Source organism: Sorex fumeus, unplaced genomic scaffold (assembly GCF_029834395.1).
Source record: "Sorex fumeus unplaced genomic scaffold, SorFum_2.1 ptg000008l, whole genome shotgun sequence".
NCBI classification, from domain to species: Eukaryota; Metazoa; Chordata; class Mammalia; order Eulipotyphla; family Soricidae; genus Sorex; species Sorex fumeus.
Genome location: NW_026606065.1, coordinates 56797062 through 56824881, shown reverse-complemented (window position 1 = coordinate 56824881; position 27820 = coordinate 56797062). Strand labels below are relative to the sequence as shown.

The following is a 27820-nucleotide window of genomic DNA, read 5'->3' as shown; positions in this document are numbered from 1 at the left end:
TCTATATACATATAACTTGATTTAGCATGTGTTTTTTGTTGGAGTATAATTTCTATCCTTATTAACTGAGCTATTCAAAACAGTATCCTGAAGTAGAAAATAATTTGCCTTAGTCTGGAGTGATAGCACAGTGGTAGGGCGTTTGCCTTGCACGCGGCCAACTGGGCTGACCCGGGTTCAATTCCTCCGCCACTCTCAGAGAGCCCGGCAAGCTACTGAGAGTGTCTCGCCCGCACGGCAAAGCCTGGCAAGCTACCCGTGACGTATTCAATATGCCAAACACAGTAACAACAAGTTTCACAGTGGAGACGTTACTGGGTCTGCTCGAGCAAATCGATGAACAACGGGAGGACAGTGCTACAGTGCTACAATCTGTACATATGATAACATTTCAGTGGAAAGATAAAAATGAAATGGAGGCTGTGTCTTTTGTAGATGTATTTGTAGATGTAACCCCTCCATATGAGACTAGATAAGCAAACTAGATGAACTTAAATAATAAGTTCAACTCCAGCTTGACTTATCAGTCCACTGATGATGTTCTCTGAGTTCAATCCACAAAGATAACATTATCATAAGCGACATGTATTCTCCTTTCAAACACGTATTAATTCTTTCATATTTGTTATACCTGACTCTGAACTTCCCCCATAATGACAAACTGGAAGATTTCTTAAGGATAGTTTGTCCCTCCCCACTTTTTTTGTTTTTTAATAATAAAACATAGCTGCTAAGGAAACTGCCATCTTAACTCAATTCAGCAACATTCCTGTGTATGTTTCTTCTTCATCAGGAACAAACAATTAGTAACAAATGAAAGAGATCATTACATCAAGTGCCCTTTTAGATCACCCCAATTAAAACTTTAGTTTAGCTGTATTTTAATTCTAAGATACCAAATTCTAATTTTCTGCTCTGATTGCTCTTGTTGACTTATCTTTGAAAGATGTACTCTCTGTGCAATGCCTAGAGATTATTTAGCAAGATGCCAATGTTGGCACCACTTAATGTGTTGATTGGTTGTATTATCAGTAGCTGTTTAAAATAAATTACTATTAAACTATTATTATCCTTGGCTGACAAAACACAGTATTTTGGTGTTCTTTAAATATGAAACAATCATTATGAATAAACATGTTGAATAATGTTAAACTACAACTCTAATTTGTGCAATTTTATAATAATATTTTTTAGAAAGTATGAAGCTGCTAAGAGCACTAATGTTTACTGCATCCTTTTGTTATAGTTTCTGCTAATACTGCTAATCGCAATACATTACCTTTTCCTGCTGATTATGTCTGAAAAATATTAGCTTTTAGGATCTAATACTCTCTCGGGACTACTTATAAGCAATATAAAATTAAGTTTCATTTTTTTAGACTTTAAATCAGTACAGATCAGTAGGAGTCCAGTGTGAACAAAAACTGCACTAGAGTCAATCTGATGCATATGCAAAAATATGTTATTGACCGTGACAGCTCTGCTGCACAAAATACAGAAAACAGATTAAATTTCAATACAGCAGGGAGCTGGGAAAAGCAATAACAAGGAATTCTCACAATATCTACAAATCATTGGGACACCATTTTAACCATCTATGGTGTAGTGCCTTCAGAATTGTGTAACTTCTCTAAATTTTCCAGCTGTAGAATGTATTAAGGGTTTCAGTAAATGCTAGTTCTCACATGGGCAGGCTGTACAGAGCAAAATTTTGTGATGACAATGTGACTTACACTAAAAGACAAAAGATTTAAAACATGAATTTTTTTATCCAAGGAGGAGGCCAGTACTTATGATGTTGAAGATGAATGATGACAATTCTAATGAGACACATTTTAAGCTTCCTTATGGCACAGCAATACTTGGGGACCATAACTGAGAATTTTCTCCATAAGTCAGTCATGATGGTTGTCATACTACTTTCAAAATTAAGTTGTTTAATCATTTTTTCAGAAAATTAGTCTCTCTATACATGTATCTTTTCAAATGGCACTATAATGTATCTAGCAATGCTTCCACTATTTCTATAACCAAGAAAATATATTTATACACAAACACAAACACACACAGAAATACACACACACACATATATATTATATATGTATGTTTATGTAAGAGGAATTAAAATAGTTCTGTCTGAAAGAAAAGTTTTTTAATCAGTTATATTCTAGAGGAAATGTTTATTGTTTTGGGACATGTATGTATTTCCTACAAAATTATTTTAGAATCAGAAAAATAAGATTACTTAAAAGTCACCAAAGCTCATGTGACAAAAATTTGGCTAAATAATATGCAGTGCCTAATGACAATAAAATGTCCTACTTGTAGAGAACCTTAGTACTCATTAATTCTACTTAAGATATTTTACATATTTTAAAACAAATTGAGGAGGATAACCTGTTCAAGCTGCCAAGTGGGCCATTTGAATGAGCCAATACCAGAATTCCCCAGGTAATGCATATTTTTAACAGTATATTTAAAATATTTGTTTCCTAGATTGAAGAGAAAAGTGTCACTTTAAATAAGGAACTCTTATAGAAAAAATATATATAGGTTAATGTTATCCAAAGTTGACCAATGATGGACTCGGCCAAAATTGCTTACAATTTTGTGATTTTTATAAATTGTAATATGATAACATTGTTTTGGTAATCAGAGAGCTTGTGTTTAAATCTAGACTCAACTACCATATATGAACTCATTCAAATGGTTAATGTGTCGCCATAGTCACATAAGAAATATGATTTTGGAAATGATGTGATTTCATTTTTGAAATATGATTTTGCAATGAATGAACTTTCTATAGGGGAGCAAAACATGATTAAAAGGTTGGAACTTTTAGCCCCACTCTTCTGATCTCCATACAAGACACAAGAGCCAGAAGGCGAATTAATCATCAGCAGTGAATTAATCCATCAAGTCTATATAATGAAACTTCCACAAAAACTCCGAAGGATGAGTGCTTCTGGATTGGTTAATATGTCAGTGGTGGAAGCGTTAAGCTGTTCCCCACGCACATTGTCCTATTCATCTCTGGCTGTTCTGAGTTTGATTCCTCTATAATAATTGGGATGATAGTAAGCAAAAATTCCTTCTAAGATGCATGACCTACTCTAGAAAACCAATTTTATCAAAAAGAGAAATCTCTCAGAAACCCTGATCAAAAGATTACAACTTTGTGATCATAGATCATAGATCATAAAGTCCAGATCTCAGATCACAACTGAACCCTTGACTGACATCTGCAGAAGTGGGGCAACTTTATAGGATGAACTCAAGTAATTACATCTCATGCTATCTCAAAGAAGATAAACTGAGAATGGCATTAAATTGTCAGACATGCAGTTGGCACCACAGAAATACTCAGTATGGAAAAACTATATGTCATTTGGTGATAAGAAGTGTTAGAAACAAAGAATGTTGTGAGGAGACACGTATTTTTTCCCTTACACTGCCACACTAAAATTAATCAATGAATATTAGAGTTTCAGATTTTGTAATCACTGACAAAATATGAAATATGTTTGATATATTAATAAATATATTAATAATTTTATTATTGCCATCATATGTGATGTAAATATTTTAAAGAGGTATTTTACTCATCAAATTAAGAACTATTTAGAATGCCTACTTATATAATTGTTTAATGATCTCATGAAAAGTAGTAATAAGAACAGAATAGTTCATCTGCTCTGCATGCTGGAACCCCAGGACATTTTCTTGGTACCACACTGTTCCCTGAGAACTCCTGGAACTGAACCCAATTACTGAGCCAGGAGTAGACCCCAAGCATCACGTGTAACCACTCCCCCAAACAATGAATAATAGGAACTCAAGCCTATCCATATTTTGAAGGCAATGTGTTAATTGATCATTGATTTATATTCTCTTGATCATTTTCAGTCACAGTCAGTCAGTCACAGTCCTCCCGTTGTTCATCGATTTGCTCAAGCGGGCCCAGTAACGTCTCCATCATGAGACTTGTTGTTACTGTGTTTGGCATATCGAATACGTCACGGGTAGTTTGCCAGGCTCTGCAATGCAGGTGAAATACTCTCAATAGCTTGCCGGGTTCTCTGAGAGGGGCGGAGGAATCGAACTAGGGTCGCCGCTTGTAAGGCAAACGCCCTATTGCTGTGCTATCACTCCAGCCCATATAATTAAAGGTGTCTTAAAATAAAATATGAATTTATTCTAAACTATACAAAATTATTATTGCACAGTTCTGAAATATTAAAAGCTGAATGTCTTTGTACCAAACCTCTTTACTATCTTTATATTAAGTCGTTTTAAGTAATTTTGTAGTAAGATAAATAATGTAAAGTGTTTGAAACCAATATTATATGCAAAAAGTTCTAGTTATCATTAAAAATATGAAAATTTATAATGAGACTAGTAATTGAAATTCTTCTTTGAGTATGTTTAAATGAAAGTCAAAGTATAAAGTTATCACATCAGTTAACTGATTCTCAAATTTTAGATTCCTCACTATAATATCACAGAGAGTTCTCCAGGGATGTGTTTGAATGAGCAAGTCATAATGAATCATTGCAAATATTAATACAAACAAAATTCCTTTTAAAATATTATCTTAAAAATTCTAAAAAATCAAAATTTGGAATGTATTTATATCACTAAAAGAAAATTACTCTTATCATAATTCTTAATTTCAAAAATACTCTATTAGAAGAAATCTGAGTATATAACTTCTCTATGAGTATATAACCAAAATTTTCAAGTCCCCATATCTATATTTTTAAATAGAAGCAGGTAATATTTTCCTATAGGTTTTCTTTGAAAGCACAAAAGGCAACACTTAGAAAAATTCACTTTTGTTAATGTCATGGAAGGAACATCTATAGTAACAATTACAAAACTTAAATTGAGAATTATCAAATTATGGAATATCATAAAACTCAATTATTGAGTAGTAGAACTAATACTACAAGTAAGTAATTTTGGTGAGTTTGGGGATCATTAATTCTAAGAAAAATGTAGACTAACTGCATTATATATTTTCCATTGCCTTGGGTTTGATTAAAATGACACACAGGGATAAAGTTTAATTTCAGACAGAATTATATGGTTTGAAAAAAATTAAAACATTTTCACTTCACTTCTTTTCAATGCCATATAGAAAAAACCTCTCCAAAGCAGATAGTTTTAAATTTATCACACAAAAATATATGCTGTTATTTGAATTATAAATCAGAGAACACAATTATATATCACTGAAAGTACAAAGAAAATGAATCCAGGGAGGCTGTAATTGCCCAAGTTAAAATTTAGGCAACAAAGATATTCATGCTGTGTTTTCAATATTCTAGTCATAACATCTTCAAATATTCTATGCCTTTCCATGGATATTAATATAACTCAATAAGTGTTACAATAAAAAAATAACTAGAATGTATTACCTTATGTAAAGTTGTGTGAAATCATTGTTACCATAAATCCAGCATTTGTATGTATTGCTACTTATTATATCTGTGTATAACTCTGCATGGACCTCAGTAAAACTTCAATTTTAATTTAATCTATGTGTACATATTTTATTTTATATAAATAGACACAAATTAAAAAATATAATACCCAAACCCATATGAATATGCGCATAATGTAAGGTGGAAGTGGAAAACCATGGTTTATTTGTAATAGAGTGCTCTTATTGAAGGTGTTCTAACTTTACTGGAACCATATCCCTATGATTTGGAACCAGAAAAAGTTAGTTTGTCTTGACTATTGTCCTATCATCAACTCTTTCAAAACTATGTCCTCATTAAAAAATGAGAGTTAGAGGGGCACAGATAGTGTACAGAAGGAAAGGTATTTGCCTTTTTTGATGCAGTCCCTGGTTCTAATATTCAGCACCACATATGGTCCTATGAGCGCTCCCAAGGTTCACTACTGAGTATAAAGTCAGAAAATGTCCCTATACAGTTCTGGGTGTGATCCAAAATAAGAGAGAGAGAGAGAGAGAGAGAGAGAGAGAGAGAGAGAGAGAGAGGCAGAGAGAGACAGAGAAAGAGAGAAAGAAAAGAGAGAGAGAGGGAGAGAGAAAACAAAGAAAGACAAAAAGAAAGAAAAAGAGAAAAAGAAAGATTTGAGGGAGGAAGAAAGGAAAGAGGGAAGGAAAGGAGTGAGTGTGCATATTTAAATCTAGTGATAGTATCAGTAAAATAATTTTGATTCAACTATACATTTTACACAGGATTTAAAAAATACTTCTATTTTTCAGTTTGAGATGATGCAGATAATATCATAAATATGGGTATCACTAGTTGGATAAACACCCCAAATGTATGTCCATTTAACACAAAGATGTGGTGTTCACCTTTATCATTATAAGAGTCTGTGTGTAAAGTCCTTCTTGGGATGTGTAAGTAGAATTCTGTGAATAAAAGTCTGGAGTCCTTATTTTGCTGAAATTGAAGTCGTATCACCATTTTTCGAGTTAAAGATGTTTTAGTTAGCAAAACGCATACAAGTAGAAAAAGAATACTAAGTATACTCTTAAATTCTTCATTGCTTCATATGGAATTATTTCTTTAATTTTCAGAATATTTTGAAATGGCTATGTTCACAAGAATTTAACTGAACATAAAAGAGACTCATGAAAAACACAGAGTTACTGAAAATAATTGTGTGTGAAATGTAAAGAAAAAGGTCTGTGTTTATTTTAAAATGTGATCAAACTATGTGGATTTGATTCAGGTTGGGTTAAAATGATAATTTATTCCAGTTACTGAGCTATGAAACCATAAAGTTGAACACAGTTCTGGATACTCTAATACCATATTCATAGATAAGAAGATTGTTACATGGAAGGCCTTCTGTTACATCCTTGAAGAGGTAAATAAAGTTAATTACATTTCTCCTGGGAAAAAGTTTAATGTGCTACAAAATGTGTACAGAAAAATATCACTAAGAGCAGGGTGCTAGAGTGTAAACTGAAAAAAAGAAAAAGAATGCCAGTTTGGTATATATAAACATAGTTATGCTACTAACAACTCCAAATATGGAGAAGGAAATGGCAGTCACCATCTGTGTTCCACATGATCACTTCATGTGTGGGCAAGAAAATTCTGCTTTCTTTTATTCCAAACACTCTTATTATTTTGGCTCCATGCTCTCTGTTATTGTTAACTGTAAGTATTTTTGATTCATAATGTACTGTACGTGAAGTATACATCCTGGGGACTACATAGGAAATCCGTGGAAAGTTTGTATGGCTTTTTGAAGTCTATTCTTTGAAGAAACCTTATTAACTGAAACAAACTTACTTATGAAAGAAAGAATTTGGAGGGGGGGATTCTTTTATATTAGACATATTTTAAATTGCCAAACATACCATTTCCTTGTTGGAAGGCAGCAGTTTAAAAATAACTAAATATTTATTAAAACTGGTGAGCCATCATTTCGTAAATCAGACAAACCTAAACATTAGATTTCTCCATTAGTAGAGAGTAAGTAGTACATTTAGGCAGAATGATTTTTTAAATGCCCATGTCATTTTCACTTAAGTTTTTATTTTGGCTTAATATGCATAATTTGAGCATTTCCAAAGCAATTTGATTAATGCAGTGGATTTAAGATCTTTAAGGGCTTGAGAAAGTTTAATAACATGGTTTAGTTAGTCTCATGAATAGATTAGGTTATAACAATATAAATTTGGGGAGTATTACAATGGGATCGTCCCTGTTCCTTTCCTTTAGAATGCAAAAGTGCATACCTGTATGTTAGTCAGAAGGGTCTCTATAGAAGACAATCCATCAGGAAACAGAAAAGGAGATGGAAAGCCCGGAGGTAGTGGTTGTCCATGCCCAGTTAGAGAAAGTTTGTCAAGGCTGTCTCTTGCGGTTGGTGTGGAAAGCGGGGTCTCATCTGTATGTGATTGAAACAAAAATATAGAACAAGTTACGCTTGTCTGTTTTTATTAGACCTCAGTAATGGCTTCCCTAGTGGTTTCCAGAACATTTATTGCAAATTGGTTCCCGCTATCAGGAGAAAATGCTTTCTGCTGAATTTTCTTTAATGAAAAAGCTGTGGAGATACAACAAGATAACATTAATGAGTAACTTTATAAGCCTTTTAAATGCAGTCTCTAATGAGACTGAGTTTACAGTGCCATAGAATCTTTTTAAAACAAATATTATCTCATATATAGTTGTGATAATATATTCAGACTGACTTTATGGGCACCTTCCCAATTATCTCATTTTAGTTTGTTCTGTTTGGATTGACAATAGAATATTTCTAGAGCTTCATGTAAGAGAAATGCTTTGTATATTAGTATGCTTCTTTCCCAATTAACTCTTCCTTTATATCAATGAATTGTTCAACTAAGTTCTTAAGGAATCTACAAAAGAATACACAGTTAACATCGTTTTTACAACTGAAAAGCACAACTGGATTAAAATACATTCTTTTAAAATTATTGTTTGAAATTGAATATTATTTAAAAAGGATCAAATTCTCTTGGTCTTGAAAACTTGTTTTCTTCATATTAAACAGTAGCCTTTTATTGTAAAGTGTAGTCTAAAAAAAGGGCAATAAAATATAATATCCACAACATATTAGATAAGTGAATCACATATAAAATATTCTGAGATAAAGTAGTTTTTACTTTGTTTATTAAATATTCTTCAATATTTTAAATGACTCTAATTCCAATCCAGGAATTATAGATGATTTCACTGTTATAATATTTTTGTTCAGTTCTTTATTATTTAAACATCTTTATATATTCATTTAAATAGATCCAAGTTATAGTTCATTTTATCTTATTATATCAGAAAATACATTTTATTCATAGCAGGATCCTCAGTTTTATAAATATTTTCATATTTTACCTTCGAAAATTAGTCAGAGCAATGTATTTGCACAGTTCTGATAGTATCTCTCAATTTTGCAAGTGGCTAAAAACTTCAGCACACTTGCCATTACGCTTATAATATGATTCTACTGTTCTCTATCATTCCTTTATTTTTCATTACAAGACCTAACCACACAACTCATGTTTCAATTCCCTTTCTGGGGTAGAAATATTAAGGAAGTCACAACACTCCTCAGTCTCCAAGTAATGTCAGAACAAGCTAAACTCATCTCCCTCATCTTTCCACATTTCTGGGTAATAAACCAAGAGGAAAGCTAAGTTAGGGAGGGAAGTAATGGATTCAAGAATTTCTACTTACCATTTTTCTCTCACACTCATTCCTAGGTAGTTTCTCCTTTAACTCCTTCTTATGTTAACTTACTGACAAAGGATCTTAGCAAAGCGGGTGCAAGGGGAAAAAAGTGGACTTGTTCAACTAAATTCTTTTGGCCTTGAAAAATTGTTTTCTTCATATTAAACAGTAAACTAAAGTTGAACTCATTGTGTCTTTTGATTTAAATCAGAATTGTCATCATCAGAAGTTTCTTTCGGTTTCTTCTTCAAAAATACTACAATATAGGATGGGGCTACTGTATGGGTAATATGATCAAGGTGAACTTGGATACTATTTACCTAGTTCTCATATATTATTCCTCCTGTCCAAGGCTGCTAGTGTTTTCTCATAATGGCTCTGAAAAGTCACTTGTTAAACATCTCTGTGTATGTGAAATTAAGAGTGACTGCAATATTTTTGATCAGCATCACCTTAGCTGTCACATGCTAAAGAAGATGTGGCATAACAGATCAGGTGGATAATAGCCGCATGTGTCCTGAAAAAATTAATATAGCCAGATGGACACTCACGTTTTTTTCAGCTTTAGACTTTAGGACTCTACAATTCTTAAAGACTGTCTAAGAAAAAAAATCATATTTATGTATACACACATCTGATTATATGTTCCATCATTACTAGAACTATTTGATTTAACTTCAGGATATTTATGCTTTATTGTGCTTGGATGTTGAGTGAATTAATTCCAAAAGCCATTCAAGATACATGCAGGTATGTGGTAAATATTTACTTAAACAATGTGTGAGGCACTGTAGATAGAATGAAAATCAAAATTGGAAGTACCCAGAGTATAGAGTATTCTCCTATATTAGAGTGACTGATACAAAAATTTAATGCATAATTACTATCATTAGTAAAACACTGACTTACATGATTATTCCGTTGGATATTCAATATTCCCCACTATAGCACTATAGGATGAACTTACCCATGTATATGTACAAATCAGTGTACTGTTATATACATGCCATGATATTTTTCCCCATCCTAAATTTGCTTTAATTGAATGTTCCACTTAATCCTCATGAATTCAGGTATGACTAGATTGTCTTTTATTATAGATTTACTAGATTGAATTTATCCATTCATTTATCATTTTAATGGAGATACTGATACTGTATAAGGCCATGTTAACCAAACACATTGATAAGAAACACTCAAATTTTGGGCAAAATGACTACCTAATAAGGTTTTTAAAATAAATCTTAAGACCAATAACACATTTTTGAGAAAAAAAAATATAAACTAATCAAGATCAAACAAAAAAGACAACCAAAATACCTGTTTGGGTTTCAAAACCGTACTATTTGAGAAAAAGTTATCATCTTGTGGCAATTGACATCATAGACAGTCTCATTTAATCTTCCTACAAAGACAATAAAATTGGGAACATGACTCTTCCTTTTGAAATAAAAGTGACCTTTGATATCCTAACTGTTCTAAGGAGATTAAAGCAAAAGTTTGTGAGACCAGACAATGTGGAAGAGAGTTTTGACATGACATAATCTCCACTGACTTCAAACAGTGAATGATGATGAAACACAGATTCACAAAACACCTAATTCCAATTTGATAAATTTGTGTGTATATGTATATATTTATATGTGTATATATATATATACATATATATAATCATTAGAGGAAAGTTTGCTATGAAATGCAAAAAATATTTGGATTAATATAGCACTAGACAACATAGTATTTTTCCTTTGATATTTCACTTCTAGTCAAATTTAAGGCATTGAGGGGCTGGAGTGAAAGCACAGCAGGTAGGGCATTTGCCTAGCATGTGGCAACCCAGGTTCTATTCCCAGCATCCCATATGGTCGCCTGAGCAACACCAGAAGTAATTCCTGAGTGCAAAACCAGGAGTAACCCCTGTGTAATGCCGTGTGTGACGCAAAAAGCAAAAAAAAAAAATAGGCATTGTAAATTGTGATAATACTACAAAGAATTTTTGTCTCTATGATAGGATGGCTGTAGCCTACACTTCTACTTCATTCATATATCCACACCTAATCCCCAGGAAGTAGTAATATTATCTTAATTGAAAAAGGAGTTTCAGAGATATGAAGAATGATTCTAAAATAAGATAACCTTTACTGAGGATGGGTTCTAAATCAAAGGACAAAATATTCCTATGAGAGGTATTTTAGAGATACAGAAGAGCAGAGGAAGAGGTGATGTGAAGCAGAGGCAGAGATGTATGTTTTGTGGACATGGTCAAGGAAAGCTGAGTGTCATAAGACTTAGAAAGGTAGAAATTTGGTTCTCCTTTATAGCATCTTGTAAGTAATTCATCCCAGTTGACACTTTGATCTGAGTCTCCTGATCTTCAGAAGTATGAAAACCTGTTTTGATTTTTGGGTCATCAATATAGAGCTTACTCATACAAACCTAAGGAAACAAAACTCAATTTTTTTTTCACACTCACCAGTTGTGTTCATTTTCCACAATTGCTTTTCCATTAATTATTTCTCTAACTTTTGTCCTGTTTGAGATAATTCTTTCTAACCCTAAGAACTTCCCTGCATAGTTTTGAATATAAAAACAGTCTGCCATACTCACAGTATAAAATCAGTAGACACTACCTACATAAGAGACTATTGATTTACTCGAGTTCATGTTTCCAAAATAAAAAAATATGTATTTTTTAATTTCCCTTTATACAAATTAAGCAATATTTTCTGAGCAAGTTATAGCTATGTCCTGCCTATAAATGATGGTTCCAATTATTCTTCCCATTGTAATTTACATTCTATCTAGAACCATTTCTTAATTCTGAGTTAGATCTAGCAAATAGATTACAACATGATGTATTGCTTCTTTAAAGTTTTTCTTAGGATTGAAGCAATAGAACAACTTTGGATGAAGACAGCCCAGGTTTGATCTCGGGCATCCCATATGGTCCTTGAGGAGTGATCACTGAGAGTAGAGCACCACCAGATCCTCACTGTCTCTTATTTCTTGTTCTAGGGGAAATGAACTGCCACGACAGTCCACGGCAGGGTATACACAGCAAGAGACTGAGCAGACAGAAACTTGTGAATTGTCTTAAAAGTAGATTCTCCCTTGAAAGTAATTTCTACCTGCCCAGTGAATCCATTAGCTAGAAAATATTGCAACCGTCTCTAAAGATCAGCTATCCCAACATCTGAGAAGGTAAATTCAATACAATAGTTTGAAAATCCTTGAAAAGAAAATAAGCATTTTCCAAAGTTTATTTTGGAGGGTAGTATGTTTTAAACACATCATATTTCCAGAAAACTAGTACTTTTGCTAGTTCCTAAAAATGTTCTTATGAGAGAGAGAGTGAGAGAAAGAGAGAGAGAGAGAGAGAGAGAGAGAGAGAGAGAGAGACACAGAGACAGAGACAGAGAGACAGAGAGACAGAGAGACAGAGATCTTAATAGGCTGAGCACACACTTTGCATTTCGGAGTCCTGGGTTTAATACACAATATCACATGATGCCCTGAGCACTTCTGGGATTGACATACCAACACAGATTGTGTAGACCTTAATGCTATACATTGACAGATATGACTTGTACCCCCACCAAAGAAAAAAAGGAAAAAAGTGATTTTAAAATTCCTAAGAAAGAGTATTATTAATTTTAAAGTATTACTGTACTTTAATTGATATACCTGAAACATAGTAGCTTTCAAAAGTAAAACAGAATGACACACATCACAGTGTGGGAAATTATCTCAATTTTTGGCCAGAAAAAAGTTTTTTATATTTACAATTATATAACAAATATGAACATTCTAGCATTCTAGCAAATATAAATGCATTACCAACATCAATAACAATAATAGGCAACATAAAGAAAAAATTAGAAATGGAAAGAAAAAATTTCTTAAATATTCTAAATCAATACTGCACTGCACTGTTCTCCCATTGTTCATCGATTTGCTGGAGCGTGCACCAGTAACGTCTCGCAACATATTGTGAGACTTGTTGTTACTGTTTTTGGCATATTGAATACGTCACAGGGAGCTTGTCAGGCTTTGCTGTGCAGGCGAGATACTCTCGGTAGCTTGCCGGGCTCTCTGAGAGGGGCGGAGGAATCAAACCCTGGTCAGCCATGTCGGCCGCATGCCAGACAAATGCCTTACCCACTGTGCTATCACTCCAGCCCCAAAATCAGTACAAGAATGATATTTATTCTTTCATCAGTTTATCTCACAATATTACTCATCTTTTAAGTCACTTATCAATAAATGACTTTTAGGGAGATTGATGCTTCTGTAGGACAAACGTTTTTCCCTCTCCAATCTAATCACACATAACAATTTAACAGGATATCCTAAGGAACAATGTTGTTTATAAAAATAATAGGGTTCTACATTTAAGATGTTTCTTTCCTGTTAATAAAATCTAACTCAGATGTGATTTTCATAACTAATCCCTGTGGATTTGAATTATATATTATCTTTCACACTGTGTGTTTCTAATGTCTTCTATTACATCATTAATTTCAAATATAAAAGTACTCACTTTTATAAAACCATATATTTCTGGGTGATTCATATTTATTCTTCTTAATCTTTATGTGCAGTAGAGTATCATTTTTAAAATGGAAAATATTCATATTTAACAGTTACAACTGATCTGATGTTAACAGACTATGTTTTTTGAAGTGAATAAAAGTGTTGACAAATTCTGGAGAATATAGAACTTTTTGTTTTTTATTGTTGTTGTTATTTTTGCTTTTTGGGTCACGCCCAGTAATGCACAGGGGTTACTCCTAGCTCTGCACTCAGGAATTACTCCTGGTGGTGCTCAGGGGACCATATGGGATGCTGGGAATCAAACCTGGGTCAGCCACGTGTAAGGCAAACACCCTACCCCCTGTGCGATGGCTCCAATCCCAGAATATTGAACTTTAAAATCTGAGATAAAACTAAAAATATGAAACCAAAGCCTGCTATTTTGACTAATTTTAGGAAGATTTTAAACCCATCATCTACATTATTCCACTGCTACCTAACATTATAAGCAATTAAAATACTGAAATTCATATCTGACATAAAACATAGTCATTAAATTAGTTTCAATTCAACCTCAACTCTGGGTCATCCCTACTCTAGACACACTGACCTGAATTTAGCAAGTGAAAATGACAAGAGTTGAAGAAACTGATCCTATACTGTTATCTTAAATCAGACAATTACTATGCAATGATTTGTTTTCATCTCACAAAATTATACATTTGAAAATATCACATGAAAAGTTTCTCGGATAGGACTGAAGCAATAGTACAGCAGTTAGGGAGCGTGCCGTGCACCTGGCTGACTCAGGTTTGTTTCCCATCAATCCATATGGTACTCTGAGTACCGCCAGGAGTTACTGCTGAACATAGAGCCAGGAGTAAACCGTAGGCAAGGCAAGGTATGGACAACCAAAATCAACAAAAGCATTATTTGATTGAATTCTATGACCATATTTCAATTTCTATTTCAAATATAAGAGTATCCTGAAATAAAGCTTAGTTCCTACATTTAAATTCAATATTACTTTTCAAATAATAGATATAAAGCTATTCTATAAAGTTGGATTTGTTGTGGGATTTTTATGGGGGCAACACACTTGGTGTTGCTCAGAACATACACCTGGCTCTGCACCCAGGAATCATTCCTGGCAGGGCTCCTACGTGGTTCTGGAGATTGAACTCTGGAAAAACGAATGCCAGAAAAGTGCCCTACTTGCCTTACTAGTGCTCCATTCCTCCACTCTATAAAAGTTTTGTAAAATTCTGTTACCTTAAAGTGATAAATCTATGGCAAAATAAAAGGCAAACCAAGATAGATTCACAAAACTATGCATTCAAGTCATGAATCTACCGAGTATTAACAAATAGAGCAGTGTACCTATCTGTTATAAGGACTCATTTGCTTTTTTAAAAAATAAACATAAATTCAAGGGTTAAAAATTTAAATGGAGCTACATTTTATATATCTATATATACAAATGTTTGGTTGTTTTGTATAAATATAAACTGTGAATGAGTAACAAATAAGTAGACGATTTACAAATTTCCTCCTGTAATACTGGCATCAATGTACCATGGAAAAATTTGTTTCTATCCTTTAAGTCTGTGGTTTCTATATTATTTCTCTCTAATGAGGCTTGTGATGATGAAGTATCATGTTGGCAGTAAAATTAATTCTATATATTATCACAGTTGCCTTATACAAACTGAGTTATCTCTGTGAATATTTAAAATTAACTATGATAGAAAGAACTTGAGAAAGAGAAAAAGGATATGAAGACGTGTATGAATTTATTTTCGAGTATCAGGATTTAGATGAAGTGGGTATGGTGACAAACCAAAAGGAAAACAAAACACATTTTGGAGAATAAACTGTAAGCAGTATAAAAGCAGTTAAGAACCTCCTTGAATACACTTGAACTAGTTTTGAAGCAGTGCCTACAGCAGAAATGAATCAGGATCAAGGTTATAACTGAACTAAGTGATTGTATCTTATATCTAGATATGTTTCAATATTTTTTTGTTTTGGGGCCACAGCCCATGTTCAGAATTTATTCATGACTCTACACTCAAAGATCACTCTTGATTGTGTTTGAGGAACCATATGGGGCTCTGGGGATAAAATTAATGTGGCCACATGAAAGGCAAGCACCCTACCCATTGTACTATTGTTCTGACCCCTAATTTCATTCTTATAATCACTCATCTATAACTATACATTACTTGTACTCTATTCCAGTGGAATAATATAGATGCTGAGTTTATAAAATTATATATAAAGTTAAATTCCTAGAAATTTTTGATGCAATCAAAATGGGAAGAAAAACATTTTTATGAATTACGAATGAATTCTGCATTTCAAGTTGAGTAGATGAAAGAAAAGATTCAATTAGGGATGAAGGATCACTGTAAAAATAATTTTGGAATGAAGCTTGCACATATGTTAAAAATATTCCAAACCTACAGTCCTATCTAACTTATCATTTAAAGTATTTATTATGTATAACCACATTTTGTCTTTATCAGTAATTCTTAGCTTTAGAATAGCTCTCCTTTGAAATTAGTGAAAATGACAGACTATTTCTTAAGAGGCAAAATAGAATATGGTGTCCCTCAGTTCCTAAAATAGAGTACCAATTGCTGTCTGAAAAAAAGTATTTGAAATTGAGATGAATAAAAGCTGAAAATTTTAAGATAATGCAGAAATAAAAAGGATAGTCACTGTTCACCACATCCAAGCAGATATAACTAAAGATATTATCTATTGGATATCCCCTCTATATTGACTACAATTGAATTTCATAGACATTATCTTGGGGTAGGTGGGATTTCTAGGAAGATTATTTACAATACTGTATAATATAAATAAGTTTATGTGCCAAAAATGGAATCAAATGGAATTCAGTGATTATTTTGGAAAAAAAAACAAAGACTATATTTAGGTGATATAATTTGAGAGTCATATGGAGAGGAAAACTTTTAAAAACTCACCTCAAGGTGTGTTAGAAATAGGCATTGAATATCGGGAAAGAATTAAAAAGGACGTTGTCAAAGGGTCACAGTCAAACTGCGAAGTTATAATAGCTCAAGGAAAGCAAGGACATCTGGCAGGAGTGGTGCTGGAGGTGGTGGGTATACTTTTAAGGGCAAAAACTATTTTCTATAATAATTCTCAAAGAATTCTGTGATTTCCAGTTATTCTGAATTTATATATGAAAAAAAAAGTCAACGCATGGATGGAAGTCCAAGTCAAATTACATAGGAATATTTTCAAACTTTACAGCAAACTCACCACAGTTGAAAGGATAGAACTAAAATATTCAGATACTTGTAAAAATGTATTTTTTTCTTTTCACATTTAAAAAAAATCATACACACATACACACACAGATTTCACTTTTAAATATTTTTGTGTTGTTGGTTCCTTAAAGACACAAGTGTGTATGAAAGAGCTGGCATTGCTTAAGCAAAAATAAAGATCTACTTAATTGACCTTTTGGTCTTTTCCATGACCCTGTAGGTTTAACCTTACTGCTGATACTGCATGTGAATATGAGAAAGCATTTATTGAAAACTGCACAACAGACACAGTTGTATTTCTTAGGTTGATGTTTTGCATATCTGCACAGTAGAGCCATTAAGGGTTCTAAGAGCACAACGGAAACCATCATAACATTTGTTTTTAGATGACTGACTCAGGACATGTACACCAGGCTTTATATAGAAACTGTTTTTGTTTTATTAAGGGACTGTTTGCCTGTTAGTGATAACATCATTAAAAATAAATGAAAGGGGGCTGGTAAAATGCTTCCCAAAAGCAGAAACCTAATTAAAGGTGATATGCCAGCTATGAGGCTTTTTTCAGGATTCAGAAATAGAACAAGGTTAGTTCTTTCTCATTTTATAAGGTCCAAAGAAGACCTCAGTAAAATATCACTTCTGATCTAATTTTCTATTTTTGTGTACTTTAATAATCTACTTTACAGTCTGTGCTTGGCTGTAGAAAGTGAGTGAACTAGTTCTGTTCTACAGATAGCTTCTTCATCATGTCATACTGCATAAAAACAAAATCTGATGGTTCAGCTCAAAAATAAAATAACTGCACTCTCCTTTAAAAACAAATTGTATAGGCAGTAATATATGTTGTAAAAGTAGTTGAAAGAATGCACATAGGCACATTTCATAGTCTTAAAAGTCCACTTTTAAGAGCTGGAGTTAATGGTAGAAAACATCTCCAAATCGTGGTTTATAATTTCAGGGGGGGAAAAAATAGCCTCTTTCGTTTTAAGGGGTGGAGTTACTCTAATTTCATGGATGGCAGAAAAAGCAGGAAACTGCATTCCCTTGATAACTCTGCCCTTATTGTGCTGTGACCTTGGCCAATTTACTTAAATTTACATCTGCCAAAAATGAGTTTCTGAAATGTGCTTTGAAACTTTGGGGGGATTGGGGGAGAGATGGAGACATAAATTAAAGCCTTTTTCAGAATTAATATTAGTTTTAAAATAAAGAGCAAAGAAGGAGAACACTGGACAATCTTACAGGGTTCCAGAGTTTGACATGCTGCTTACTACACAATTCTAATTCATTTAAAAAATCTAAAAATTATTCTTAGGCAAAGTGAATGAAACAGAACAAGTCTCAAATCCATCCTCCCTCCATACAAAATATCCCTAATAGTTGTGAATTATTAAAATAGCGGCTGGCATTTAATTTTTAAGCAGAAAGTGACAATGGAATTGTAAAGAGTATGTGCTTTCTTTGAACATTATTTTTTAGAACTATTGCACTTGTCTGGATAATGAAGCCCAGCAGGGTGATAATGTGGATCAGTAGTAGAGAAAATCATTTACATGTATGAAGTCTGGAGTTCAATACCTGCTCTCACATGCTGTTGTGCAATTGTGGGTGTGACTCTTGCAACAACAGCAAAGGACAACTAAAAATGTTCAAATTTACTGATTTAACATTCTACATGACCAAGACTGCAAATTCTCACTATTTCACATAAAAAATAGTACACCGATTTAGAGAAATACAGACAAAAATTTTGCATGACCTAAAGTTATGCAAATGCATATATATGTATATATACATATAAATAATTGATGACGTTTCATGAACTGTTATTTTTGAAAATGAGAAAGGGATCGTTTTGATGCTTATAGAAAAAGCATCTTATCTCTAAGAGAAAATAATCTTAAAATAATTATATACAATATATTTATAGTTTGAGTGAAATATGCTTGATATTGGCTTTAAATTTTCCGGAAAAAGGTAGAACTGGGTTGGGTAACATAAAAATTCTCAGCTTTATATTGTTGTTAAAGCTAAATGATGTGTAACCTAGGTAGAGCCATTGCCCTTTTCTAATTTTATGCTTGTTTGACACTTTCCAAAATAAAAAAGTGTTTTATGTGGAAATAATGGCACTCTGTAAGATCCTATTAGCTCATTTTCTTTTTCAAAAAGTTTCAGAGCCACAGGTAAGATAATGACCATCATCATTATCTTGAAATCACTAGTATATATTGAGTACTTCCTATGAGTGCAAATCAATGTTCTAAGCACTTTGTATGCATTAACTCATTTAACCCTCACATTATTGTGTTAGATTGCTTATATTTTTAGCATCATTTATACACAAGTAAAGGTAATTTGGCAAGTAAGGAAGGGTAGCTTTATGTAAATCCAGTAGCCTTACTCCACAGTAAAAAGTAAACTTATCTATTTATAAGAATTTTTTAATGGTGTAGTGAATATGTGGGTCTACTCATGTAGAAAATTCCAAAAAAAGAATTTTAGTTTTTGATCTCCATAGTAGAAAGAAAACAAGAAATTGTATTTTACCTTCATTCTTATTTAATCCTTGACCTATTTTTTTTTTAAAATTCACTCAACATCTTCCTAAGCAGCCAAGATTCTTTAAATTGACTGTTACTATCATAATTATAATTATTTATTTTTTGAAACAAAACTATCTATTCTAGAAGCAAATTTCCAAATTTAACCCACAAAGATCCAGAGAACTCTAACCATCAGTATAGGAGGAAATTAATATGAATCTTAGCATTGACCAGCCTCACAGACCCTCGAGAAAATGTCCCTACTCCACACCTTTAGCAAAAGTCAAGAATATTAGCAAGGTTTAGACTGTACTTTTAAAAATGTTTTCCATGAAAATACCAATTTTGCATTAACATATGTATTGTGTGGGGTTTACAAAGCAAAGTCTAGTTAAATTTCTAAAACCTGTAGCACTGTCCTCCCACTGTTCATCGATTTGCTCAAGTGGGCACCTGCAACGTCTCCATTGTGAGACTTGTTACTGTTTTTGGCATATCGAATACGTCACAGGTAGCTTGCCAGGCTTTGCCGGGCAGGCCCGATACTCGGTAGCTTGTCGAGCTCTCTGAGAGGGGCGGAGGAATTGAACCTGAGTTTGCCCAGGTTGGCTGCAGGCAAGGCAAATGCCCTACCCGCTGTGTCGGATTTAATTCAGGAGGAATAGGTCAAAGTTCTATGAGTTTATCAGCTAAAAGTAAACCCTAGATAAATCACCAAATTTTCTTCTGCACTCATTCTTATTAAGGCACTCCTAAATGTCCTTTTCCTGTTGTCTTAGAAATTGGCTAGCCTCAGTTTCCACCATAAAAACTTTAATAAGAGGAACTCAGCTTGGTGGTAGAGTACATGTCTTGCATGTGTGAGCCCAAGCAGTTGACTCAGCATCACACACACACACACACACACACACACACACACACACACACACACACACACACACACACAAACTCTCTAAAGCTTTCAAGTCAAATTTCAGAGCATCAGGCCCTACATTTTTCCTTGATTTCCTCAATATGTTCCACCCTCATATGAGGAATTTCCATAATTCTGCGTTACTACTACTCTGTCCTGACAAGATTTAACTCTCTGGGGTGAAAGAACCCTTACTAGAGTTTCACATAGCTCACCAGTATAGTTTAATTTACATACATCTGGTAATTCACTAAGTATAAATACTGCTTTCAAAACACAGGGGTGTTCAACAGGCCTATTCCTTTGCTCCCATCTCCAAAAACTCTTGAGACCACGAACAAAGCATATGAACAAGAAAAGACCCCTGTGGTGATACCTAATAATTTCATAACTTTTGATTTATTAACTTGAATTAGTGTATTCGCACCCAGCCCCTAGCTCATGAGAATTAATTACTGATGCAATCTTATAGCCAGTATTTCCAATGAAAAAAATCAATTGTCCATTATAATCAATCTCTTTCCAGATGTCTTTCCTCATTTTAAATAATGAAAAATAGCAAGGAAAAGAACGCTGTCCATCTTGTTCACCTTTGTAACTGTTCTGCTTGTGCTTAGCACAGTTTCATTATTGATTGGTTGAATATATAACTTGTTTCACAAACCAGTTAATGAAGATAAAATATAGTTGTTTTAATTTGTATTTACATTAAACTGTTATCAATAAGTGAAATGTAATATTAAAAATTTCTTCAGTTTGGGCTGTCACTTTGGAATGTGAATCCAGCACATAAAACTCGCTTCATAATATTTAAATTCTGAATTTTTGTCTCAATTAAGACTAATTAAATATGCTTGTGACTACTCAGTGTGGAAAAAAGACGAGTGTGCATGTGAAGAAAAGAGTTAGATTGGACCACCTAGTTACCAGTGTTATTGGCTGCTTTGGGCAATGAGATTTTCCTTACTAGAAAACTTCAATTCAAAGAGAAGTAAGAATCCTGTTAAGAATATCATACAATATTCCAACACCCATCACTCCACCAGTCTACATCCCAACACCATTGTCCCCGGGTTCCTTCTCATCACCCCCACCACTGCCTCTCTCTCCTTCTTTCCTTGCTTCTTCCTTCCCCAACTCTTTCCCTTTCTCTCTCTCTCTCTCTCTCTCTCTCTCTCTCTCTCTCTCTCTCTCTCTCTCTCCCTCTCTCTCTCTCTCTTTTCCTCCCTCCCTCCCTCCTCTCCTTTTTGGCATTGTGATTTGCAACACTGATACTAAAAGTTATCAAGAATATCCCTTTACCTACTTTTAACCTAGCCTGATCATTCCCAGCTACTATCGTCATTCTGGTCTCTTCTCTATCTTACCTACCCACAACCCACAAACTCCCACACAATTATTGTTAGTTACAACCATTGACCAGTCCTCCTAACCCCTGTTAACCCCTGTTTTCCTTGGACACGAATATTAGTATTCTACTATATATACATATATATGTATATATTTTATAGACCACAAATAAATGCAGTCATTCTATATCTGACCGAAATCCAATCATGAACAGCTTTTTAAGGGTCTATCTCAGTAATTCATTAAAAAAGTTAAAAAAAAGATTATATAAGTTGTTTGCTAGAAATTGATAGGAGGTTAAGCTAATTGACCTTATATCCCTTATACCTATTGAGATTTTATGACTTCTTTAAAACTATACTTACTTTCTAACGTAGTCACATAAAAATGCAAAGGAAAGCACTGATTTCTAGGTTTTAGGGAAATATAAAAAGTTTAGAGAGTATGTTTATGTCATTGTCAGCATTCTTTGGTGAGAAGGGGATTCCTGAACAGCGCAGCTGCTGTTTCACAACTCTCAGAGCATAAAAACATTGTGCAAATTCTGGACCTTCACTATATATAAGTAAAAAAAAAAAATTTCTAATTTATAACCACTAGTTCTTTACAGCGAATAAAAAAATGACATTGTCTAATTTATAAAACTGTTACTAGCTTTGTAATGTATTATATTAAAAACCAATTAATCTGTTAGATAAAATATATTATAAATGTAAAACTATAAAATCTTGCCTAAATTTTATTACCCATTTTAAATTTTAAGTTGAAAATCAGATTAATTTAAAAAAGTAAAATTTAAAACTACAAATAAAAAGTTATTTTTTTCACTGGAGAACTTCTAGTTGCTTCTGCTTTACATTTAATATTTCTAATAATTTTTCAGATTTATTTTGAGGAAAACATTATAAAGCCATAAAGAATATATGCATTCATGTTAGAAGATATATCTTACATGAAAAATCTGAGTGCTAAAGATTACAGGTGTTGTAGGTATTAATGGAGGTTGACGTGGATGAAAGCCAATGAGAATGCAGAGAGCAACAGTATAGAAACTAATAAAGAAAGAAATTAGTAAAAAAAAAGGGAAACTAGTAAAGAAAGGAAACTGGTAAAAAAAAAAAAAGCCTGAGTTCTGTACCAGCTGGTCCACAGGGTTGGACCAAGCAAGGCTGGGAGTGGTCCCTAAGTCCTTTGAGCACTCCTAACAAAAAAATAAATACAAAAATTTTTTAAAACAGAAAACAAAGGATCTGGTTTGATGACAATTTTGCAACTATTCTTCCAACGATACATTACATTTATTGAGCTCTCAAGAAATGTATTGAGTATATAGATAAAGTTTTTATAAAGTACTTGTAAATGCAACATATAATTATTTTACTTCCTTTCAGTGTGTTCAGTTTTACTTCACTCCTAAATCTCAAATGTATGTGCACATTTTTTAGTTATCTTCTTAATAGTACATTAAGAAAAATTAGATAAATATATTATTCCAAATACTGGCTATATAATAACCTTTTCAGATCCAGTATTTAACGAAATAATTAAATTTTCTTTTAAAATTTCAGCTGGAATGCTAGTACAGTGGGTATGTCACTTGCCTTGCACATGGTCTACCCAGGTGTAATCCCCAGCATTCCATATATATAGTTCCCCAAGCTCTGCCAGGAGTAATCCCTTAGTGCAAAGCCAGTAAGCCCTGAGCACAAATGAATATAGCCCCCAAACCAAATAAAGGCAAAAGAAAAAGAAAATAAACTTATACTATGTATATATGAATGTATGTCTACGCATATGTGTATAAACACAAGCATATACATATATATATAGGTTTTTATAGGTCTGTATCTATGCATAGTCCTTTATATAAATATAATAATAATTTATGTTATTCATATTATTTTGAAAACCATCACGAAGAATTTTAAGAAAGGTATTGTCTATTTATGCTTGCTCCGAATAGAGTAAGATTTCACAAAAATGAAAAGACCAGGTAGAAACTGGAATATTTATTACTTTCTATTTTAGCCCATATTTTTTTCAAGATTCTGTAGCACTGTCCTCCCATTGTTCACCAATATTGCTCGAGTGGGCCCAGTAACGTCTCCATTGTGAGACTTGTTGTTACTGTGTTTGGCATATGAATATGTCACAGGGAGCTTGCCAGGCTTTGCCATGCAGGCGAGATACTCTTGGTAGCTTGCTGGGCTCTTTGAGAAGGGCGGAGGAATCGAACCTGGGTTGGCCGGGCCAGCTGTATGCAAGGCAAACACACTTACGCTGTGCTATTGCTCCATAAATGCTATTAGAAAAACAATTCTTAAATGATTTAATTAAGATAAAAATACATTTTTAATGAAGTGTATACTTCATTACAAAGTTTATAAGTAAACCAATATGTAGGTTCCACTTTAATCTTTTGATGAATATGAAAAATTTTTCATAATCTGGAGCGATAGCACAGCGGGTAGGGCGTTCACCTTACAAGCGGCCAACATGGCCGACCCGAGTTCGATTCCTCCGCCCCTCTCAGAGAGCCCGGCAAGCTACCGAGAGTATTCGATATGCCAGACACAGTAACAACAAAGTCTCCAATGGAGACGTTACTGGGCCCGCTCGAGCAAATCGACGATCAATGGGAGGGCCTTTATCTTTACCTTTTAATATTTTGATAAATATTAGTCTTTTCATAAATATGAAAAACTCAAACTGTCATTGACTTAATTTTGCATAAGAACATTCAAAGAAATATCAGTAAAATATTAGAATACATACTGGAATATTACAATACATATATACATTTCTAAAATACATACTTCATTCTTAAAATTCTGATATGCTCCTTTTTTCTTGATCTGTGACAGTAATTACAGAAAATAATTTATATGTAAGATACTTACTTTCATCTGAGAATCATCACAAATACACTGAGATTTCCTTTGAAATCTATTCTAATAACTCTCCCTAACTTTTTTTCTAGCAAATTCTCTACAGAGATTTTCATAGGGAATAGCACAGTGATGATTTCTAAATGTCATGATATTCTTCAAGAAATTGTTATTTCCTTCACTAAAGAAATCATTTCAACAGCTGTTCAATTTAACCAAATGTTTCATAAGAAAATTTTCAGGAAACCAGATTAAATACAGAATATAATTTTTAAAAATGTTTCTAAGTGGTTTATTTGACAATCCAGCTAAATTATAAGTTAGTCTTTCTAAACATATTATGAGTGAACAGTAAATTCTGTTCATTTTTGAACTTCAGGTGGAAGATAAATTCAAATTCAGTATGAAGAATAATCAGGGTACAGGCAGGCTTATGGACGAAAAAATTATGGCTATGGAGAAGGGTAGAGAAATAAGTTTTGGAAATAACTGAATCGAATCTAGTTCTCTTGATGTTAATATATTTTCCTCCATCATCCATATGGAGCTCACAATTAAGATTTGGGTCTTGGGGGGTGGAGCAATAGCGTAGAAGGTAGGGTGTTTGCCTTGCATGCGGCCGACCCGGGTTTGATTCCCAGCATCCCATATGGTCCCCTGAGCACTGCCAGGAGTAATTCCTAAGTGTAGAGCCAGGAGTAACTCCTGTCCATTGCCAGGTGTGACCCAAAAAGGAAAAAAAAAAGAAAATGGGTCTTACTAAAAACCTGGAAAACCGGATCCCCTTTGTGGATCTGGTATGTCAGGTACTACCCAAACTGTTAGATCAGGCACTATCCAAATAGAAAAGCTAGTATTGCATGCATCCCCACTGCTGTAAAACAACAGAAATGCCATTTGGGTTCCCTCTCTGGGATAAAAACAGCTCCATCTAAACTGTCCAGTGACCAGACTCTGTCAAAGTGAATTAAACTATTACTGTGAACCCATTGAGGATCTTAAACTTCTCTTTTAGAAAACTCAACACTAAATACTAATTTATATATCAGTTAAGCTTCAGAGTATATCTACAGGCAGTCAGCTTAAAGCAGAAACTTAACAATTTCTTTTAAGCAGACTCATCAGCAAACAAAAGAAAGGAACAAAACTTATGCCATGGTCATGATGTTCTTGTTTCCTTATATACCATACCCTTCCTTGGGTAAGGAAACACTTTTCTCCTCCAGGGCCTAATATTTTTGAAAACTGTTGTCTAATCTATCTGATTTGCCTTTCATACTGACAATTTTTAAACCCAGTAAACCACTGCCACATTGACACCTAGTCTTAGATTTTAATTTCTTGCATAAACAAGGTTTGCAACCTTTTGTCAGCAGGAATAACTTACAGGGACCAGACCTTAACCAATGTGCTGAAACTTTGGTATCTAATCAATTTCAATTCCAGAACTGTATCAACAGTTGTGGTTTTTTTTCTACATTATAAAAAGAAAGAAAGAAAAAAGAAAAAGAAATGACTATACATTGAAAGAAAAGTTGCCGGGAAAGACCACGTTAGTTCTAGTGATTGCACCATGTATTTTAAAACTTTATATGGGCCACAGATGTGTGTTTAAAGCACATGTCTTACATATGTAAGATGGGGGTTTTGACACCTGGCTCTCCCATCCCAATAATGACCTGATTGAAATTCTTTTATAAAGATTTTATCATTTCCTCTCAGTCATTCATTATCTAGTTGTTGATTTTTTTTTCCACTTTGTGAAATGTGCCTCTATCCATTATTTTGAATATATAGAAATACACACATATATATGAATATATATATGAATATATATATAACTGATTACCTGATTTGCTCATTGTGTGCTAATAATGTGTTATTTGATCACTTAATCACTTAAGTGGACACTACTTCCACTACCCAGCCGTTGCCACACTCCAGGACGCTTTCCGGACCCGCGCGGCAGCTCCGGCCGAGACCCACGCACAACTGAAGACCCACAGAACAAGATAAGCGGAACTCTCTGAGACCTTGGACTCCAGGCTCGGCGGACCCAGGGACAGAGCTTCTCTGCTTGCTCCCACCACCACAGGTGACAAAGGGATTCTAATCAGGAGCCCCACCCTACCCTGCCCTGTCTGCTTCCATCAACCACCCAGGGATCGAATTGTGCACAGGAGACCCACCCTACCCAGATAAATACCCCACTGGCAGATTTCCACTCTCGACACTACTTCCACTACCCAGCCGTCGCCACACTCCAGGACGCTTTCCGGACCCGCGCGGCAGCTCCGGCCGAGACCCACGCACAACTGAAGACCCACAGAACAAGATAAGTGGAACTCTCTGAGACCTTGGACTCCAGGCTCGGCGGACCCAGGGACAGAGCTTCTCTGCTTGCTCCCACCACCACAGGTGACAAAGGGATTCTAATCAGGAGCCCCACCCTACCCTGCCCTGTCTGCTTCCATCAACCACCCAGGGATCAAATTGTGCACAGGAGACCCACCCTACCCAGATAAATACCCCACTGGCAGACTTCCACTCTCGACACTACTTCCACTACCCAGCCGTTGCCACACTCCAGGACGCTTTCCGGACCCGCGCGGCCGCCTGGCGCGACACATCATAAGACACTAAATACCCATCTTCTGGAATTGTCGTACCATATTTGATAGGGTTCAAATATGGTAACACCTACAAGGGTGATTAGAGGTCACCCCAAAAGTCTCTATCCCTCTCGGAAAGACTGGCAAGCTACCGAGAGTATTCCGCCCGCACGGAAGAGCCTGGCAAGCTATCCGCTGTGTATTCGATATGCCAAAACCAGTAACTACAACTGGTCTCATTCACCTGACCCTGAAGGTGTTATTTGATAACTTGACTAAATTTGCATTTAAATAAGGTGTTTCAAATTTGGCGTGGGGGAAACACTTGGCTTAGATTTGCTTTAATCTTTTCATTCTGGATTCTTGATACAGCTTTTCCAAAATATAACAGGGATAATGTGTAAGTCACCCTCTTTATTGCCTCCAGTTTTTGAAAGAAATAATAAATAGTATATTACTTTTTCTACTATCCTGGTTTTTATCCT

At 34.2% G+C, this 27820-nt stretch overlaps 1 protein-coding gene across 3 annotated transcripts in view; it reads right to left on the bottom strand.

Annotated features, from left to right (window-relative positions):
- The window catches only part of DACH1 (dachshund family transcription factor 1), a 426920-nt gene that overhangs the window by 37967 nt on the left and 361133 nt on the right, over positions 1–27820 (bottom strand). For all 3 annotated transcript variants that reach the window (XM_056109866.1, XM_056109865.1, XM_056109867.1), the window contains one exon: positions 7736–7887. In XM_056109866.1, the coding sequence (XP_055965841.1) occupies positions 7736–7887 (152 nt within the window). The remainder of the gene's footprint in view (positions 1–7735; positions 7888–27820) is intronic.